Below are 21,763 nucleotides of genomic sequence, written 5' to 3'. Positions count from 1 at the left end.
AATTGGTAAACGTCTATTCAAGTCACCAATAAGACATAACCTACAAACAATTATGCGAAGTTATTGGCTTTAAACGTTGATTTGGGCAAGCCATAATAGCAAGATGGCGTCACTAAAATTGTAAACAATATTGTAAAGTTACGGCGTCTTGACCCTCGACGTTTGTAAACTGACACCCGATACAGTAATAAACGAACCTATTAATGTAGATCGTTTGCCCTTAGGGAAGTTTGTAACTTTACTAGACTTATATTGACCGGGATATAGACCGTGATTACCTTTTGTATTATTTGTGAGCTCCCGATATTTCGACGCAGTTACATGCATCATGTTCACGGGTGATTGAAGATAGCGGCAAATAATACAAAAGGTAATCACGGTCTATATCCCGGTCAATATAAGTCTAGTGAAACTAACCGTGAATCATTCAAAACTCTATTTGTAACTTTAGTCCAGAATCAGAATCAAATGTATTATTCGTGATAAACTTAAAACTAAAATTACATACAAAAGTATAACTAAAACTACAAGCATTCATAAAATAGGTAAGAGTTAGTTTACTAACGAAATGGTCTCGCCTCAGCATAATATTAACCCGAAAGTTAGCGCTGATCTTCCGCCGAGACCATTTTGGGCCGTGGAGTCCGTAGCAAAACTTACTTAAAATCATATATCTGGTTTTGTATCCAGTGACATGTAAAGATAAAGATAAAGATAAAAGATAAAAGACATTTATTCGTGACGATCACAACACAAGTACGAACATGTACAGACAACAACAGCAAGAAAAGAAGAGATAGAAGAGATGTAACGAAGCCATACGATAAATAAATAATCTGTTTTAGGTAAAGTTATGATTGAGGTTATAAAAACCTACCAAGTGCGAGTCGGACTCGCGCACGAAGGGTACGGACCATTACGCAGTTTTTTTTCGTCGTTGTATGGTACGGATCCCTTCGTGCGCGAGTCCTACTCGCACTTGGTCGGTTTTTCACTGTTGCTCATTTTAGTTTAGAGTTTCGAAATTAATATTTAATCTATCATTTCCCGCCAGACAGTGCAACCCCCTATCCAACACCCTTAACTACAGATTAGTTCAGGAACTAACATTGAAATCTAAAATCGGGCAAGTTCCGACAGTAACTATCACTTTATTAGGCGCTGTAGTATATTGCCGGGGATTTGGCCAGGGGCGAACTGTAAATTAATAATAAATAAATATTATGGGAAGATCAAAACTACCTAGACCCATATGATGGTAAGGTCAATAAGGCTTGTGTTGTTGGTAATAGATAATACCCACAATACAGGCCTTATTATAGATAGATATAGATCAATACTTAAATACCTAGAAACATCCATAACTCAGGAATAAATATGAACACATAAATAAATGCCCTTACCAGGATTCGAACCCGGGATCTCCTGCTTCGTAGGCAGGGTCACTACCGACTAGGCTAGGAGGCTGTTAAACTGTATTAATTAGATTGTTTAAATACAATTTTCTCTAAAGACAAGATTCATTTAGTAGTATAAATTTACTTAGGTAAAACAAAATTTTGTACTTATTTATGAAATTATCATGAATGATGAATAGAATTTCAATTTATGTAAAAATGTATTCTGATAATAAAATATATGTTGATATATTATATAAAACAACAATTAAGAGGCTAAGCTGTAATAGCTCAAGCAATTTACCAATAACAATTAAAAAAGACATAAAAACTGACTGTCGTACTTAAATGACTAAATCAATTAAACCGCATGCCTTTCGGTATTATGAAAATATACCTATTATCACGTAGGCGTTCTGACTAGTTTAAGACACCTTATAAAGTGCCAAAATATACTCTAGAAAAGAATAAGACAAATCTGGCGCTAATATGGCATTCGCAAAAAATTGCTTTTGTCACTCTAAAACGACTGTAGGAATTACAGCGCATTACTTTAGGTCTAAAAACTAGACCAATTTATTAGCTCGATAACGTCTCAAGAAAAGTCTACTTGAAGCTGTCAACGCCGGCCCTGCTAGCATGGCATTACACCATCACTTAGGCGCTCGGGCCAATTTTCAGCCACCCGATAAATTGCCAGAATGTATAGCTAATAAGTGGCGAGATAGTGGGCCAGGGTGGGCCACGTATCGATAATAGGGCGATTTATAAAAATAGTAGTTTCGATGTTAATTTACAAGCCACTATATGCATTTTGTTAGTAGGTTTTGATGAAAATGATAATTATTGATAAGTTTAAGTGTATCTTGCTTGGTTGTAAACTATTAAGTATATAATCAATCTATCAAACACAAAGATATAAAGATATGTGCTAGAAACCCGATCTATTTAGTAAATCAGTAGTAGCACTGCAACATGCTGACGTGAGACTATTTCGTGGCAATTTCTCTTTTTATGGGTTCCGTACCCAAAGTGTAAAAACGGGACCCTAAGACTCCGCTGTCCATCCGCCCGTCTGTCTGACCGTCTGTCACCAGGCTGTATCTCATCAATCGTAATGGCTACTTAGCTACAGTTGAAATTTTCACAGATGATGTATTTCTGTTGCCGCTATAACAACAAATTCAGGGCTCCCATACAACAAACGTGATTTTTTTGCGTACGGAACTCTTCTTGCGCGAGTCCGACTCGCACTTGGACGGTTTTTTATGTTTCTCTGTTTTGTATAATTTTTTATTTTTGTGTTTGTGCTCACGAATACATTATTTATATTCTAGTCTATTCTTAATCCGAGTGCTTGTTAGTATATTTATTAATGAAGTAATAATTCATTGTAGTAACGTGTTTTAAACCTATAATGAACACGGTGAGCAATGTGGTGAAAATTATGGGCACAGCATAAGTGAGTAAAAATCCTAAATTCCTTTGATATAAAACTATGAAAACGGATTATATCGCGTATACTGAATTTATAATACATCCCGACGTTTCGAACTCTTTACAGCGTTCGTGGTCAACAACAAGTAACTATCGCGGTAACCGAAGACAATATTTCCTAAATTCCTTTGTCCAAATTGTTTTGCTTGGCGATATGTTCTGCTGACGGTTTTTTTCTATTAAAGAATTCCATAAATAATTAGTTTTGAAAATGAAAGCATTTAGGAAAAAAAATCTCAAGTTTATGCAAGGATATTTAAAATAAAACAAGAAATAAGTCTGATGGTTTCATGTTAAGATAGAAGTAAAATATCCTTAATGAAATAACTGCTAATTGGATAATATTGACATGTATAGCTTTGGATCATCTATCCAGAATCACAATGTATAATTATAAGTACCTAGTCCTAATACCAAAGAGAATAAGCGGTAGAACCGTAAAAATCCGATCACAAATCCAAACAACAAAGCCATATCAATCGCCAACAAACTGGTTACAGTTTGGCGATGCATAAATTTTGTTTGTAAGCATGTACCCTTTGTGTAAATAAATAAAAAAAAAAAAATTATCTTATTTCCTACGTAAATCTACGAGCCATGCAAAATCAAGTCCAATTTTATTCAATCACAAACCATCGATAACCATTGTCCCAGCACGAAACCTAATGGAGGTCGAGAGTTTTACCACCTTGCAATATCGAGGGTCGATACATTGTAGGGAGAGGGATTTGAGAATCTACTTTGTAAGTTATAACATGTCTATTAAATTGAGAATTACTTTGCAAGTCTGGGGTTCAATGTAACTAAGTCTTAAATTATGTGCTTAACTTATTAATTTGGTGCTTAGCCTCCTAAAGTCTCGACTTTGTTGGAAATCCTATACTAAGTACTCATCTGTTATTTCTCTTTTTTGTAGCTGAAAATTCAGATAGGTAATTAATTCGAAAGGTTTACATAGTGCTCGCCAAAATGGAAATATTCTTAATGTTAGTTAATATGTTAGTTTAAAATTCATCATCATCATGTCAGCCGATAGACGTCCACTGCTGGACATAGGCCTCCCCCAAGGCTCGCCGCTCCGACCGATCCTGTGCCGCTCGCATCCACCGAATTCCCGCGACCTCCACCAGGTCGTCGCTCAACCTCGTTGGAGGCCTACCGGCAGTTCGTCTTCCGGTACGCGGACGCCACTCCAGAACCTTCTGGCCCCAGGTTAAAATTGTCATTTAATATTTGGGGACAATTTTCGACATAATTAACGTAGCACACTAGTCTAAGCAAAGTTACCAGCGTCTACTATGGTTTGGCGTAAACGTGCTAAACTCTGGGCGTCAATATTAGGTACATTTTTTATAGAAAACTACATACTGTCTGTCCGTAGTAAAATTGTTAATAAATATTGAATTCATATATGATCTTACCTACCGAATGGAATCCGTGGTACCTATTATCAAAGATAGATATAACTCCGTAATAGATGGATACAATCTAAGGAAAAAACGTGCCTCGAAAATCACGAAAATTTAATTCTCGATCAGATGGCGCCACTAGTTTTGGCCTACTCTCGTATAGAGGGCGTTGACTGTTTCGTTTGTTATTTATAATTTTAACGCATACCAGTGAAAGAACATGGGTCAAAATCATATAAAAATAATTAATGCAAATAAAAAAATCATTTATCCATATTTAAATACATTTTATCGTATTTTTATAATTATTTATTTTTAGTTTTAAAGTGTGTCGACAGATGGCAGTGAATTTACTGGGGTTACAAAATTTACTATGACAGTACCGCTCTAGTATAAGTTACTCTATGCTATTATTTACCTGTGTAAACGCAACTGCATCAAAATATTTCTAAAAAAACACTTCCAATTACCAAAGCTTCGTAATATCACGAAAATTCAAAAATCTTCCTTTCGCAAGATAAAACAGATTTAATCGTTACAAAATAGTTAGCATAAAAACAGAACAGAAATGGAGCACAAAAGAAAATAAATATTATCAGCAATCATAAAGTAAATTCTACGAAGAGAAATTTTAACACTGTTAAGGCCGAGATTTATAAAAATAGGGGAAACTCCAATAGGAGTTTTTGGAAATGATCTGTTGGAATAATAATTTTGGTAGATGGAGGCCATTTGTTGCAGTGTTCGTGAAATATAATGTAATTATTTGCACTTCATTGGCTTTATTATCTGTTAGTACGTCTGTACGTCTTAGATTGAACGGTTAAGGGAGAGGGAAAACGAGATCGTTCTACAGTTTTCTTGTAATTTACGTGTTGTCATTTTTGTGTTCATACATTTTGGTTCAACTTAAGTTAATGAGTAAAGAACATTACATTATAATACCCTTTCAAATATTTCTCAACAATATTTTGGTCAAATTGGCTACCTAATATTTTTTTGTTATTTTATTTTAAAAAAATAATTGCCATCATACAATTTAAACCAGAGAATGGTTTAAATCCGTTACCGAAAAACGTAAGATTGAATGCAAATTATTTATTTGTATTCTCTGGCTTTTACACTATTGAAAATTGTTACATAAAAGAGTTTCGTTACTCAGATAACAAATGAAAGTAGTAACCGTCCACTAAAATGGATTTTTTTAAACATGGATAACTAATAAACTCCTAAGGAAATAAAAATGGGATTAAATTAATCTTTTTATATCTTTAGGACGAAATGGCGGGAGGATAAAAAAATATGTATTTTATAATATGCATTTTCTATTCTAAGACGTTATGACGTAGATATGACCCAACTCCTCCTTAACCTCGACTTTTTCCAGTTTAATTTAGCAACGGAATAAATTTTCATTAAGAGAGATACGGGGTTATTAATGGTCGCAATTATACGGATAAGGAAAAACTCATTTAATTCAGCTAATACCTATTAGGAACTAGCGGGTGATTTAGGAACGAAGTTGGGAGTGAGATTTGTGATGTGTGAGCAAAGAGGCTGGATTCAGTAGCACATAATCAAATTCAAATCTATGGGTAATACTATTACAATTAGATTATTATAATGATATACTTGTGGGCTATAATAATACCTCTGGCAATCATCTTCGCTCGCTCATTTTCAATAGATTTTCCCCACAGTAGTACGCCGTACGAATTATTGAATGTACATAGGCGTAATAAATCTGCTTTAAGCTATCGTTCGATTCTAAGGTTTTGAGTTGTCTCATTGCATAAATACCCTTCGCGATTTTACTACAAACCAAACCTATGTGGAGATTCCACTTTAATGTAGCATCTAACTGAAATCCAAGACGATTAACGTTGGCTACTTTTTGTAATATTCTATTGTCCCTTGAGGTGACATGTAGTGTTGCTGTAGGTTTACCCGTTTGGAATAACATATTTTTTTTTCTGGATCACATGTGTGAATAGTTTTAACTATTTTTACTTGCAGTTCTTCGTATGTTTCAGTTTCAGCACTTACTACAATTGATGTGTCATCAGCATACAATATCATTTTTCTGCCTAATAGTAAGTAAGTTCAATGTCCATTTTAGTTATTTAGGTATAAAATCAAATTTTCAGAAATCATACTATTGTTGCTCTTTCCGACCACGCGTTTCTAAAACCTCCGTTTGAAAACTCATTCTAATCGAATGTTCTGTACCATGGTCATGGTCATCATGATGTCGCCAGCGCAGCGACAGGCTGGTTCTCTATTCGTAGGCGTTTTCGCTACGAATGGGAAAAGCCGTGTTATCGGCTACGCTTGTAGCGCGTAGCTCGCCCTGGCAGTGAATGTGTTAATAGTAAACTACTATTGACTTACCTCTAACATCGAGCTTGACTCGTTTCACGATCGGTTCGTCCAAAGCGTCAGATGAGACGGAGCATTTCAGTTCACCACCAAGCTCCTCTCGAGATATCGTCAGAGCCAGGCTCTGCTGGACGGTCGTGTTGTCAGGAGTAGAGCGTTGGGCTGTAACAAAGAAATAGACAACTTAGAAAATACTATCAACGACATATGTACTGTAGGTGAATATGAAATTTGTTCAAGTGAAGGCAAAACAAAAAATTGTCAGGAAACAAAGGCCTAAGGCCAACAATGCCAAAAAGGGCAACAAGGGCTATGTACACAATATGTAACAGAGTAACATAGGTACATATAGATTTAACAAACTTAAAACTAAACACTGTTTTGGCGACAGAACGGCGTGGCTCCGTATAGTCGTCTGCTCTTATCGGATTAAAAAGAAAAATGGGAAAAGGTACCCAATAAAATTCAATTTATGACAGAATATATAATGAATATTAAATAAATGTACCAAATTTTGAAGACTTCACCTACATGAAAGTGAATAACAATAACGCCAAAAACTGTTGACAGTAAAAACTCAATTTGTAGTCACTGTTACGAGTAGGTAACTAAATTTTATTTTGTAACAAAGTTTTCGTTTTTACATACGCCAATCAGTTACCTAGTCAAAATATTATTATTTGTTGATGTTTGTCTCTGCTGCCTCATTGCTACAATAGACGCGATAAACTGTCTACGTAGGTAGGTACTTTAGATAGTATTAAAAAAACATTTTTATTTTCCAAATGACCTCTAAGAAGCTTTATCAGTATCACATTACCGAGTCCTTTTCTAAAAGCGTTTCTCGGAACAAAGGCGTTTTACACATTCTCTTTAATTGCAAAGTACAAAGCAAATTCATGCATCACTGAAACATTTCAATCAACTTGAACATGTTTTACCTTTAATCTTTATTCTTTCGACCGTAAAGTTCAAAATTAAATGCTTTTTCCTATTCTCAGCGTGAAAAGGTTGTATGTTGGTGTGTTTTCGTATGGAATTTGTTACTTTTTAAAGGCGATTGGACATAGATTGATGGACTATTCGTACGATTGACCCGGTTTGTGTGTGTTCAACTGTAAAGTGAAGTGAAATAAGGCTATTTTGGTTAACCGGTGAAACGAAAGCGCAACCCAAAAATGCGGACGAAGTACTCATAATGATGTAAACGAATTTATTGACCTGAGATTGAACTTTTCATTTAAGCTGCACGAAAAATTCTTTTCGTTGTCTTGGTTTTTGTCCCAAAAAATGTGACGGAGTGCAGCTTTTTGTATGGGGTGAAATTTAATTTAAAATTTTTGTCAGAAAGCCTTTTTAATTTTGCTTTTATTATTATTATTTTTGCTTTTATTCTTATTTGTATTATGGACTATAATCCTGAAATAAACGATTTTTTTTACAACTTTTTTTTATTTATTTGATAAAATACAAAAATAGAAGAATGACAGAGTGGTCAGAAACAAGACAACGAAAATAATTTTGACCCAGCCTTAGTATCCCGTGTCTGCTGCCAAACCCCAAGAAAAGTAAGATCAAACAATGATATACAATTATGTACAAATGGCGGACTTAATGCCAGAAGGCAAAGAAGGGAGTTTAGTAATTTAATTACAATAATTACTATCTACTTCTAGCTCGTAGCTTGTAATTCTCTCGCCACTGCACATAGACAACAGTCGAAATTGGAATACAATTCCTTCAATGACGCAAACTCTAAACAGCTTAATACCTAAATGTCCGGATTGTCCGGTTGAAACTGGAGCATTCCGGTTTGATCCGGGATGCATGGACAAAACATCGAGAATTAAATACAGTATATGTTAGAGTGATAATCGCTATGAAGTCTAAATTCTCCTTTGAATACTACGCTAGGTATCGTAAAAACTCTAGTTTATATACTAAAACTGCGAAGCGCCATTTGACTTTTTTGTGCCAATTCTTGGGGTTAGGTCGCCAAGCGGACCCCAGGATCTTTTTATCGTGAGCGCAGACTTCTGGCCGAGGGGTGTGGTTTTTAGGCAGTTCCGTGGGAATCTGCCCAATCCTACACCAGGCTATTTTAATAAACCAAAAAGCAGAAATGATTCAAAGTCTGCTACTGAAGGCTAGAAATTCTTCCTAAAATAATTTGTCAACGTATTTTTTGGGCCAGCCAGCCTGACATTTAAAGCAACAACCTTATGAGTAAACAGGTAAAAAAACTAATTTTAATTAAATTAAAGAACCCTCAAGGCCCCCTTTGTTTGACATAATTATTGAAAGTCATAATGTAATGGTTGTCATATTATCATTAGTCATAATTCTGAAACCGTTAACTTTTCAGGATTCTCCTCGGGTTATCCTATAGATAGTTTAGGTTAGGTTAGGTTTGTTTTATGGCAATCCTGAAAAGTTACGCGTTTCTGAGAAAAACCAAATTATGCCTAATGATAATATGACAATCATTACATTATGACTTTCAATAAAACAATAGAGACCCTACCTAAAGTCTACATATTTCTGACAGCTCTGTCTGCTCACATATATTTATTTAAGCCGGATAAACAAACCAACCTCAATCGCCATGGGACGAACCTCAAAGTTTTTCCAACTAAAAGGCTCAAACAAATTTAATTACGACAAAGTAATTCCTAATATATTTCCAATGATACATGTAAGATAATTAAGTATTATGAACCTTAATTTCAGTGTAATATGAGTGATAAATGGTAAAACGTTATTTGGTTAGATGGTTATAAAAAGATGAACTTTAATACTAGCTTAATAAAGTTGAAAATTGGTAATATATGACCGTAAAGTTGTGTGGTTAATCTACCGTTTAGTGAGATCACTAAATTTTAAGTGGGTACAATCGATTACCCGCATGACTAATTAAAATAGTAGTAGTACCATTTGTACAGTCGCCATCAGATATATCAGAGCGGCCGAGGTGCTCACAATATCTAAACACGCACTTTAACGCCTTGACAATAAAGGGGTGTTCAGATATTTTGTAAGCACCGTGGCCATGACTGTACGTAAACCATCGAACGAGAAGTCTGTCTAGAGGTCTAAAATGACCCCACGTGTTGTGCCGCGAGCAGCCCAGCAGAACTGTACTTTACGCATGTTGACATCGTGAAATATTGTAATGCCGCGCAATGTCTGACATTCCAATCAAAACATTCAATGACCATTTTATCAATCCAATCAAAACATTCAATTCACCAGGGCTCGGAACCGGTATTTTTTTAAAACCCCGAAATAGCCCAATATTTTGAATTTTTTTATGCTCATTACGTAGGACTGAATCATATATTTAGAAAACAATTTTGCATTATTAAAACGTCCCATTAAAAATGAAATTATAAACAAAAGAACGAAAAAGAACGTAATAATACCGGTATTTTTGTATCGAGCAAATACCGGTTTCCGACCCCTGCAATTCACATTTTATCAATCCAATCAAAACATTCAATGACCATTTTATCAATCCCATCGAAACATTCAATGACCATTTTATCAATCCATTCAAAACATTCAATGACCATTTTATCAATCCCATCGAAACATTCAATGACCATTTTATCAATCCAATTGTGTACTACATAATATTCAAAATTGCACGCGAGGTATATTTTGTGGACTGGATAAATGTCAGTAATACGTGTCAGTCATATGAACGGTTTTTCGAAGTCAAAAGATGTTCATCGAAATTTAAACAAATTAATCCAACTCCAAAACTACGAAATTCCAGTCAATCCCAAAATTTACCTGCGCAATCCGTTCAAAGCAATAAGATTTAAAGGGGGGCTTCTGAGCTGTGATTTCCATCAAATTAACGGGAATAAATAAACTGAATCGCTCGACCCTTCTCTACTGGAGTAAAAAAAGGTCGTAAGGGATGGTATTATGTATAAGAATTTTGTCGTTTTGTAAGAAATACGGTTCTAATCTGATGTTATAAAATTGGACGTGTGTAGGGTTGGTATAAATGAGTAAATACTTTGTTGTGTTTTTGTATACAGATTTGGCAAGTTTGTTGTATAATATATTACATTTTGTGTAGGGACGCTAAGCTAATAGCACACTGCCTAAAGCTGAGTGTACCCTTTCAAATATTATGCTGCCCAGAAATTTTAGAAAATAAAAAAAATGTCTAGCTCTAGGTATCACTGACTATATACTGATTAAACTAACACGATTTTCACTCATAACTTTAAAACTAACGCGGGACTTAATCGCGTACAAACTTACGTTTGTGACCACGAACGTAACGTCACGTTCGAAACGTCAGGCCATAAATAAACGTAAGTTTGTACGCGATTAAGTCCCGTTTTAGTTTTAAAATTATCACTGACTATGTCCACAAGTGACATGACTTCTTAAATTGTTTTATGCCGGCCGGCATATCTACGCGTAACGTTAACTAGGGTCAGGTGGGGTAAATATAAAACACGGGTAAAAATAAGACTACATTTTTAACACTCAAAAACTTTTTCTATTTCATTCCTATTCCATTCATAAAGAAGTGTACTAATCCCAAGAATCGTTTTTACGAACGCGACTGCCATTTGGGTGTTTTCCATATAGATTAAATTATTTATATATTATATATATCGTCGTCTGTGTCAGTACCTACCTACCCATAACGTAACCCTTCTGATGAAGCTTACCTACTGTAGGGCTTAATTTGTGTAAGAATGTCCAATATTTATTTATTTATTTTTAATAATATCTTAAAAATCGGTCCCATCTTTCTCTAGATCAGAATTTCAGGATTTCGGGATTCCGGTATTCATGCCCTACTTAATATTTTTGGTCCAACTTTCCAAATTCCCCATTCCTACATGTTACCTTTTCCACAGGTGTTACAGCCCTCACAGAGAACGTTAAGCAGTAACCCGGCTCAATGAAGCGAATACTCCCACCATCTGTTCCCGGATCGCCTCATGAAATATGGATGCGCACAATGGGATATTTTCTTTGTTATTTTAAAACGGGCAGGTGAAAACTTGGAGTTTTGGTTTTATTTGCGTCAATGTGTGCGCAGGCTACGATGGAGTTTAGGTACTGTCATTTTGATACAAGCTTTTATCGCTGACTGTACTTTTCTTTCAACTGGCAACTAGTACTACAATTTTGACAAACCCAAACACAATTAGGTTGTCATCTTAATTACATATATGTGTGTGAAGTTTCAGCTCATTTGAATAATAAAATAAATAAATAAAAATAAAAATTAATTATTTTCAGATAGCTGAGATCCATAAATTGGAAGTAAATCTAATTTTGCTTGCAAGATTTGAACAAACATTACAAGCAAACATTGCAAGTTAAATAAAAGCTTGTAAAATGTGACGTTTTCAACCAAAAGGTACCACATAGTCGCTTGTCGATAAGGTTGATTTCAAATTGAAGCTACATGGAAATAGCGCCTTATTGACAACCGACAATATGTACCCTTTTGGATGAAAATGGCACAAATATAAAACCCTTCTAGGTGCCATTCATTTATTACGAGACGATTTAGGGGGGGGGGGGGGGGATAATATATCTTATTTTTTCTTACAAGGGGGTGGGAGGGGGTTTTCATAGTTCTTACGTAAGATCACAAAACGATTTTTTTTTATTTCTGTAAAATTATGACGTTTAAATAACACTTCCCCACGCTATACTATCAAAGAGTTAGCTTAAACGGGCTCCAGTACCTTTGAAGGTACAAATAAACGTTCCAAAAATGATTTTTTTGAAAAATAAACACTCAAACCAACAAAACGTATTCATTTTTCCTGTATTCTTACGTAATATAGCCAATATGGGGGGGGAGGGGGTTAGCGTTTTCTTATTTTTCAATTCAATTTTTCAATTCAAATAATTTATTTTAGAATAAAAATTCCATTAGTAATTTTTTTTTTCTTACACAGGTGGTCAAAACTCGTCATACGTAATAAATGAATGGCGCCCTAAAAATAAGTTACTGAAAATAATATATTTTGATACGAATGAAAATTAATTTAAATCTCCTAACCAAATTTCATTTAAATCGGTTCAGCGGTTAAAGCGTGAAGACAGAGTAACTTTCGAATTTATAATAATTATAGTATTAGAAGGGATGGAATGTAATGTAATGTAATATATTTTAAGATCGAAAACACTTAGCTAAATATGGCTAAATTAATAGTAGGATACGATATAAAAACCGGCAAGTGCGAGTCGGACTCGCGCACCGAGGGTTCCGTACTTTTTAGTATTTGTTGTTATAGCGGCAACAGAAATACATCGCCTGTGAAAATTTCAATCTAGGTGACAGACAGACGGACAGCGAAATCTTAGTAATAGGGTCCCGTTTTTACCCTTTGGGTACGGAACCCTAAAAACTAAATCACGTCGACCCTTTAGTGAAAGGCCTTCACACTATAAGGCCGCTATTAATTGACCTATAAATTAACCTCGAGTAATAGACTCCCTATCCCTAGTTTATTCCATCAAGGGAAAGGTATATTACAAGGCATGGAATTCTATTAGGTCAGATGTAGGTATGTAATAGCAAAGGGCGGACAAGCTATACATCAAAAATCACTTGCGTTTCTATGTGTGAACGGCACGAATGTACACGCGGCATGCGTCACTGTGTAAGTTGCTTAAAAACAGTGTACTGAGCGGTCGACAAAAGGTCGTCAATCTGCTGTCGCGGGGCGAGGTAATTCGAATCGGGGCGGGGCGGTGCGTGGCCGTTCTGTATGATAATACTATTACTTATTCTGTGGTTTGGGTTCCAGGGAAAGGTCTAGGTTGGTTTTATCACGGAAATTATTATAAAGTACTACAAAAGCTAGATTAGGGTGGGGTCGAATAATAACGAATAATACTACAGATATAATACGATACGATACGATCATTTATTATTCATAGTATATTAATTAGTATTTACTTTGTAAATACTTATTTTGTAAATAGTAGGTAGCGATTATCGTTTTAATTTTTCGAGTATTAATCCTGCACCTAACAACCATCTCTTTTTAGCCCAGTGGTTGACTGGTAGAGAATGCCTTATGGCATTAAGTCCGCCATTTGTACTTATAATTTTATGTGCAATAAAGTTTAAATAAATAAATAATAAATTTATTGATAAAAAATATTTTTACATGTCATTATGTCTTAATACTAGGTTCTTAAATATATTACAGTAATAATAAGTAAGTATAATTATAATATAGTTGAGATGGAATCTAAATGAGATTAGGTGGCGCTGTATATTACAATTTTTTAAGATTTCAAAGTTGAATTTTGCAGAACCAATTGAGCAGGGTACCCTTTTTAGGGTAAGGGCCATGGCAGGTCGACACTTGGGAAGGATTGGGTTTGGATGATGTTATGCAACAGTCTGTTCAAGTAATTTTAATATACAAGTACTTCACTTTAAAAAAAAATGATCATACAAAAAATGTTAACGTTGCTACATATTAGGCCAATCGAATTAGATTTTTTCGGCGAATTAATTCCCAGGAAGCTGGAAATTCTTCAGTTGGTCCTGCATGCGTGTAATCCGAGTTTGCTCAATCCCAGGTGTGTGAGGTTTGATTATGAATTTGTAGTCAGTTTGTAAATAATGGCCGCTTTGAATTTTTTTTGGTATAATCATGTTAAACTCTGAGAAGTCTTTTTCGATAGTCTGATCCACAACACCTTGCTGGTAGTGACATTGTAATTGATGGTGGGTTCCTTCTACATCGAGTGGTTTGGCAATTCAAGGAAAAATGTGTCTCCCAAGGCTCCCAAAATTTATGCACACCTTCTGAAATTAAGCAAACTCAGATTACACGCATTTAGGACCAAATGAAGGTATTAAAATGATTTCCAGCTTGCTGGGAATTAATTCCTCAAAACACTTTTTTTGGATCAAATTTGATTGGTCTATATTTCGTTTAACTTAAAATTTAATATCATTTATTTTTAGGCAACTAGGGCCCATAGATACCTATCTTACAAACTAACAAACATATAATAATAATGTGTTTCTCGTATTTGTTTTTCTATGTACAATAAAGAATACATACATACTTGACGACCGGTCTGGCCTAGTGGGTAGTGACCCTGTCTGTGAAGCCGATGGTCCTGGGTTCGAATCCCGGTAAGGGCATTTATTTGTGTAAGTATGTATATCGTCGCCTAGCGCCCATAGTACAAGCTTTGCTTAGTTTTCGGCTAGGTTGGTCTGTCTGAGATGTCCCCTAATATTTTTTTTTATTTTTTTTATACATACAATAATAGAAAACTTAAAACCTAAATAAAAATCATTTTGGCGGGACAGTTTTCTGTTGCATCACCTGTTCCGGTATAGGATTCGGCAGATTCCCACGAAACCACCAAATCCGCACCCCACAACGACCACCACCCTTCAATCTTTCAAGATTTTTAAGAGCAGTAAGATCCATAAGCAAGATGACCTCCAGATTTTTCTCCTTTCTCAAAACCAATTGCTTCCAACCACCAACCAAACAACCAATTAATTCAGTTTCTTTTGGCTCTCCGAAACATGTCGCGCGAGTGATTGAAACAAGTGAGTCTAAACCATAAAATTATTTAATGTTTACATGACATATTTAACATCATCATCATTGGCTTGCCTGATGTTGCAAATAAATGTTTTGGATACATCGCCACTAGAGATATAAAAAATAATATAAGATTGTTTTCTTTTCAAACAGCTTCCATGTTGCATAACATCATCCAGATCCAACAAAAAGTCCCGGTCCTTTCCATAAGTAACAAGTTTTACGAATTCACTCTCCCGTTGTCATCTTTCTATGTAAGGTTCGACAAAAAGTTAAGTAACATTCATCAATGTAATGGTTCAAAATTCTTTTTATTGCCAAATTTTCTACGCTTAGGTGCTGTCGAATATTTTATGAAGATTAAATTCAAACAATGCGGGTTTCGTTGCGTATAGGTACGATCAAGGAATTTTCAGTAGACCCGTACCATTTCGTACCTTGTCACAGTGACAATAGTATGAGGTCCCTATCGACTTACTATTGTCACTGTGACAAGGTACGAAATGGTACGAAAATTAATTTCTTTAACTGTACCTATCTAATCCTTTAAATACTTTTTTATTTACATTAAAACGCCCAAGTAACAAATAAAAATAATAAGGAAAATGAATATTTTATTATTATTAAATACTTCGTTACCCTGCATTCTTCCGTATAATTTATATACAATAAATAGCTCAGCAAAATGTCAAAACAGAGATTTGTGTGATGATGAAGATGGTTTTAACTTATCGGCAACTTGGGGACCAGTGATCCAGAAGTTAAAGCCAAGGGATCTATCTTCGGATGTGTGCGCGGATGTTGTGAGTGTTGCGTTTCGGACTATTGACAATAATTAACATTTATGTGTAGTGGGTGGTTTGAAAATGTGATACCTCAAACTTTAAATGCACTTTTCGTGGGGTAGTCACACAAATCTCTGTTTTGACATTTTGCTGGGACGTCAGTTAGCCGCGACCACGACCAGTGAAACCTGTGTCGAAACGTCGGTAAATAAAGGTAACAAAATTAATTCGCGATAGACCCGTTTGTAAATGTGATTTAATAACCGACAATAAATACCCTTTTGATTGAAAATGGCACATATAGTAAGATGACACATATTTCAGTTTGTAGTAGGTAATTTGTTTCTAGTTTGCAGCAAACAGTAAGTAAACCGGCTTCGTTAGTGCGCGGTGACCACAGAATTTGTCCACAACGGAAGCCCAATAATAACCGAGACGCCCAAACTTCAGTCTAGATAGTTAAGTTTGGGGATCAGGTCATAAGAGATAGCGGATAAAATGTATGTTGTCATCATCATCATAATTTAAGAGCACGGCTCTTGTCGGTGGAATATACGCCAGTTTTGGCGGTTCTCGGCCAGGTTCTTTACGTAAAGTTTGAGAAGCAGGTCATAAGCGATAGCGGATAAATTGTATGTCTTCATGATCATCATAATTTTAAGAGCATGGCTCTTGTCGGTGGAACATACGTCAGTTTTCGCGGTTCTCGGCCAGGTTCTTTAAGTTATAAGTTTGAGGATCAGGTCATAAGCGATAGCGGATAAAATGTATATCGTCATCATCATCATAATTTATCATACGAGCCTAGATTTGAACCCACAACCTCTGGATTGAAAGTGACACGCTCTTGCCACTAGGCTACCAGCGCTCTACTTATTTTAAAATATACCTACCTAAAATGCCTAATTCGTCCCCACTTAGACCAGCCCTCGAATTAGTGCCCTAGTATAACTTGTAAAGCAGGGAACCAGTGACAAAGGCACCACACAAACCGAGTTCACAACTAAAGTTCAAAGTTCAAATATACTTTATTCATGTAGGCCTCGCAACAAGCACTTATGAATCGTAAGTAGGTATTACATATAATTATATTATCTTAAGTTAATTATCAGAGCAATTTATTGAGCAATTTATTTATTTTTTAGTTTTAAGTTTATCACGAATAAAACATTTGAATTTGATGTAAATATAATTGAATTATTATACAGATCAAATTTAATACTAAGAATTTCACAAAAAGATCGTGAAACATATATTAAAAAAAAAAATACTAGTTTCTAGAATAAAATCTAAATGTCAAAAAAACAGCAAAAGAAGTACATAATGGGAATATCCATTTCCTCATGATTAATCAAATATACCTAATAATAAATAATTAATCATTTCGAATCACAATTAATCCCACGATATCTTTAGATCATCATCAGATCCTGATATTTAGCCTTTTAAACAAAACAGAACTCGAAATATCAGAAAGCCCAATTTAAGGGTCCCGACTAATTTACAACCCCCCAAATTTAATATTTTCCAGTCAAGCCATATAAGGCATAAGCTTGTTATAAAAACACAAGTACAAATAGGGAATATTACGCGAAACTGCTTAGGGGGCGCCACTACCACAATCTGAGGGTCTATCGCGAAACTAGAAAATCGAAATTTCGTTATCTCACATCTCTGTCACTTGCATATTCGAGCGATAAAGATGCAGATAGCGAAATTTCGGATTCGCGTTTCCCGGTAGGTCCTCCGTAAACAAACCGCCTTGATGCATCAATGTCATATTTTATTATTTCTAAAAACTTGTCAAAAACCTGTTAAAGGTACAGTATGTATAAGTTACTCTATGGTTTACTAAAAAGGCTGGTGCTGCACTCTGGTGACAGAACAATGCAGTAATATCCCCTATTTAGAAGCTCTCTTTTCGAAATTTTGAAGTCGATTTAAAAATACGCTGCAATGATATATTATGCAAATTCCAACGCTGTTCTCACCCTGTCAAACCTAACTTCACGTCCGATAATTCGGACTATCTAACATATTCTTGAGGCTAAAAATAGAGCATAATATTCTCGGGGCCGATTCTGTTTTTAAAATTTGATATAGTTTCCATCTTATTTTGACACGACTTGGACCGTGAGCACCTATCAGCGTTGCCATATGCTGATTGATGCTGACGAAATGCAATCAGGAGTCGTGTCAAGCTATTTTGCTCGTACTTATTGTTGCGCGTGAGATACCTGGGAGCCAAGATGACACATCGACAACGCCAAACGAAAATAATAAATGTATCAGGATGACAAATGCTACGAAAAGTCACGTGACTATTTTCATACATTATCTCGGTCACCTCGAAAGGATGGGTGAAGGTCGGGCAGCCAAAAGGGCCTACCTTAGGTCGACCAACTGGCCGTGTCCGGTTGTTCTAGATATCGTTGGGCGGATGGAGTGGAGGCGGATCTCTGTGAGCTCGGCGTCGGCGAGAGCTCTTGTGTTGGAGGCCACGACTCATTTTGGGTAATCGCGCTAGCCAAGTAAGTATCTCAGTTTCGATTGGCTTTTTCTATCAACGATTGTCACTTGGCTAGGCCTCCTGCACAATTCACGGTCGTATCGAAACAAGATGGAACCCTTACAAATTGATAAATCAGAATTGGCATCTAGTTATTAGGTGCATAATTTTGTACGATAGAGAGCACTCAGCGATTTGAATTTATAAAGCGTTGTCATACGTTGATCGAATTTGTGACTTCAACACTAAGACTTAGCTTCGTTGAATAGAGAGAAATGGGACGTCTATTTTAATATGATTGCATTGGTAGGAATCTCAACTAACCTAGGTAAAAGGTGTATTGAACTTGACACACTTATGAGTAAATCTTTAATACAAAGAGCCGTTTTTTATGGCTCTTGTTAACGTAACAAGTTAATTGTGTATAAAATGTAAAGCACAGGGCCTATACCAGAACCCTGAGGTATTCCACTGTATATACTTAGTGTGTTTTGACAGTTAAAATGATTGTACTCTCACTTAAATCTTTTAACACACCAGCTTCTAAAGGCTCTCTTGATACTTCAAAAACTGATGAGAAAGTTTCATTTTATTCACAAGTGGCAAAGTTTTGAGTGAGAGAAAGAAATTTTGAGTTTTTTCCCCATTTTAGCTGGTGGAATTGACTTTCAAGTGATGATTTTTAATGATAAATATTTAATACCGTTTATATGGATTTGATTAGTGATGTTTTGCAATTAGTATTTTCCTCGCGTTGGTGTGGTGAAAATTTTTGTTTTTCTCTAGGTGGCAGAGTTTGTTCAACCCTCGTGCCTTAAAACCCTCGCACGAGTGAAACAAATAATTATTTATGGCCTGACGCGATTAAGTCCTGTGTTAGTTTTAAAATTACAAATAATTATTTCCGTAAGAAGGCTTCTACTCACATTGTTTCCCAAGTGTTCCAAGAATCCAAGTTGTAATTTGTAAAATAGTCTTGTGATTCATCAAAAATGTTATACAAATTATAGTTTTATAAATTAATGAAAACTTTCAATATTTCGAAATTTATCAGTACGGTTTTTATTCACTATTATTTTTAGTCGCTTTTGGCGACATGTTTCGGATTCTTTGGGAATCCATCCTCAGGCACGAGTGTCCGCGGCGGTTGTACGTCGTGCACCGTACTGATAAATATTTTGAAATATGTCTCACGATAGTTTAAGTGCGATTACTTTCAATATTCTTTCCGTTTCGAATTAAACTGATGAAGAATTCATTAAATCGAGGATTTTAATTAGGTTACGGTCCGATTTCCCTCGACCAGTTCATACTATATCGTCGTCAGCTGAGCAAACTTATATCTTATTTCAAGGACATATGGTCTGTCTATGGTCATGGTGTGATGATAAATTTAAATTGTGTTGCGTACTCTTTATAGTTATGGGAGCCTGGGAGCCCTTTCTACAAAATTTAATTTAAATTTTAAATTACAAGCTTTATTTAACTTGCCCTATATGTTAGTGGGTCAAATCTTGGAAGCTAGCTGAAATTTTGCATACATATGTAAATCGGATGACAAGGCAATATTATAATGACGTAAGTTAAATTGTGTTTGGGGTTATTAGAATTGTGTTGATGAGTTCCATCGACCCAACTTACCTTAATATGTACTAGCATTTGCCCGCGACTTCGTCTGCGTGGACTTAGTAACCCCAGCTAGAGTAAGAATAGCGCCTGGAGAAAGTCTTATAGCAATCATTCAATTTGAGCATAATATGCACACAAATATTAGGCAACTCATTAATTATCTCAATTCCACCATGATTCCACCTCGCTTTTCACCCTCTTAAGGGATGATTTTCGGGATAAAAAATATACTATGTCCTTCCCCGGGACTCAAACTATCTCTACGCCAAATTTCAACTAAATCGGTTCAGCGGTTTAAGCGTGAAGAGGTAACACACAGACAGACAGACATACTTTCCCATTTATAATATTAGTATGGATGAGAAGTTTCAGCTCAATTGAATAATGACAAGCGGGTCTAACTTAACTTGCGAGATTTGACCTGAACCAAATATATCACAAATTAACATTGCAAGTTAAATAAAAGCTTGTAAAAATAGTAAGTACCTAGTTTTGATTTTAATTTAGCAAAAGTAAGCAAGACAAGTTTTACAGCCGCAAAACGTAATAACTTCACGTCCTTTAAAACCTACTGCTTTAAACTATCTCTAGCAGTAAGTTCTAATAAATGGTACATAAAAGGAGCATGAAATAACTGCAAATGGCGGAAAAGTTACTGACCGGAACGAAGCTAATTAAAGAAAGCTGAAGAAATTAAACGGCCAAGTGTACAATGGAAATGTTTTCTGAGTCTATATCTCAATATATTATGTAGTGTTTAGAAGGCTAGAAATACATTAAAAATAAAACTTATTTAAACTTAGGTGGGGTGTTTTGTTCTAAATAATATGTCTATCAATATAATTTGATAATGACATTAGTTTACTTGGATCTTGAACATTTGAAGCTTTGTTTCTTGCCATACTACTGCTAGATGTCACTGGTTCTCCATCTAGTATTATATTTTTGGTATCGTTTTTTGTATCATTTATAATCGTCTGCCTGCTGCCTTGAACCAAACTACCAACCAAATATCGAAATCAATCGCCTTATAATTTTTGGTTTTAATTGTAAAGTGTATCTGCAAAATATTGCAAACATTATAACTTAATGATCTCCAAATGCAAAAATTTGCCGACATTGAAATGAAGTTTCCATGACCATTAACTGAACGAAAGTATGTTGTTTGAACTGGTAAAAATAAAAGAGGAGTTTATAAACTGAATGGCATTAAGTAATACCAGATAGTTACTGCCACTTTGTATTTTTATATAATATAAGGCATAATGGTACAGTTTTTAAACCCAATGGTATGCTGCGAAATTCATATTAACTATTTTTCAAAAGTCAAACCGCGGCGTAACAATCTGGAGCAAGTTAACTGAACTTCACTCAAGTTATGATGCTATAAACTGCTGGCTTCACTGAACCACTTGCCTGAGCACAGATTACATAAAACTACAGTCAGATATGCCACTCTTAAATAAAGAGAATAATATATTTTTGGTGGATCAAATGCGGAGTTTTTCAGGCCGAAAGGTTTGTTGTGATTTTTTTATAATGAAAAAGCTAAATAATCTGACAACTTATACATATTTAA

At 35.3% G+C, this 21,763-nt stretch overlaps 1 protein-coding gene across 14 annotated transcripts in view; it reads right to left on the bottom strand.

Moving 5' to 3' along the window:
• LOC134751771 (hemicentin-2-like) overlaps window positions 1–21,763 on the bottom strand; it is a 634,647-nt gene that overhangs the window by 74,837 nt on the left and 538,047 nt on the right. For all 14 annotated transcript variants that reach the window (XR_010128692.1, XR_010128693.1, XR_010128696.1 and 11 more), the window contains one exon: window positions 6,695–6,844. Coding sequence is in view for 8 of the 14 variants with exons in the window: in XM_063687232.1 (XP_063543302.1) it covers window positions 6,695–6,844 (150 nt within the window). In the remaining 6 variants the exon portion in view is untranslated. The remainder of the gene's footprint in view (window positions 1–6,694; window positions 6,845–21,763) is intronic.

This window comes from Cydia strobilella, chromosome 23 (genome assembly GCF_947568885.1).
Source record: "Cydia strobilella chromosome 23, ilCydStro3.1, whole genome shotgun sequence".
Taxonomy (NCBI): Eukaryota; Metazoa; Arthropoda; class Insecta; order Lepidoptera; family Tortricidae; genus Cydia; species Cydia strobilella.
Note: the sequence above shows the minus strand (reverse complement) of the source record. Positions and strands in the feature narration are given on the sequence as shown.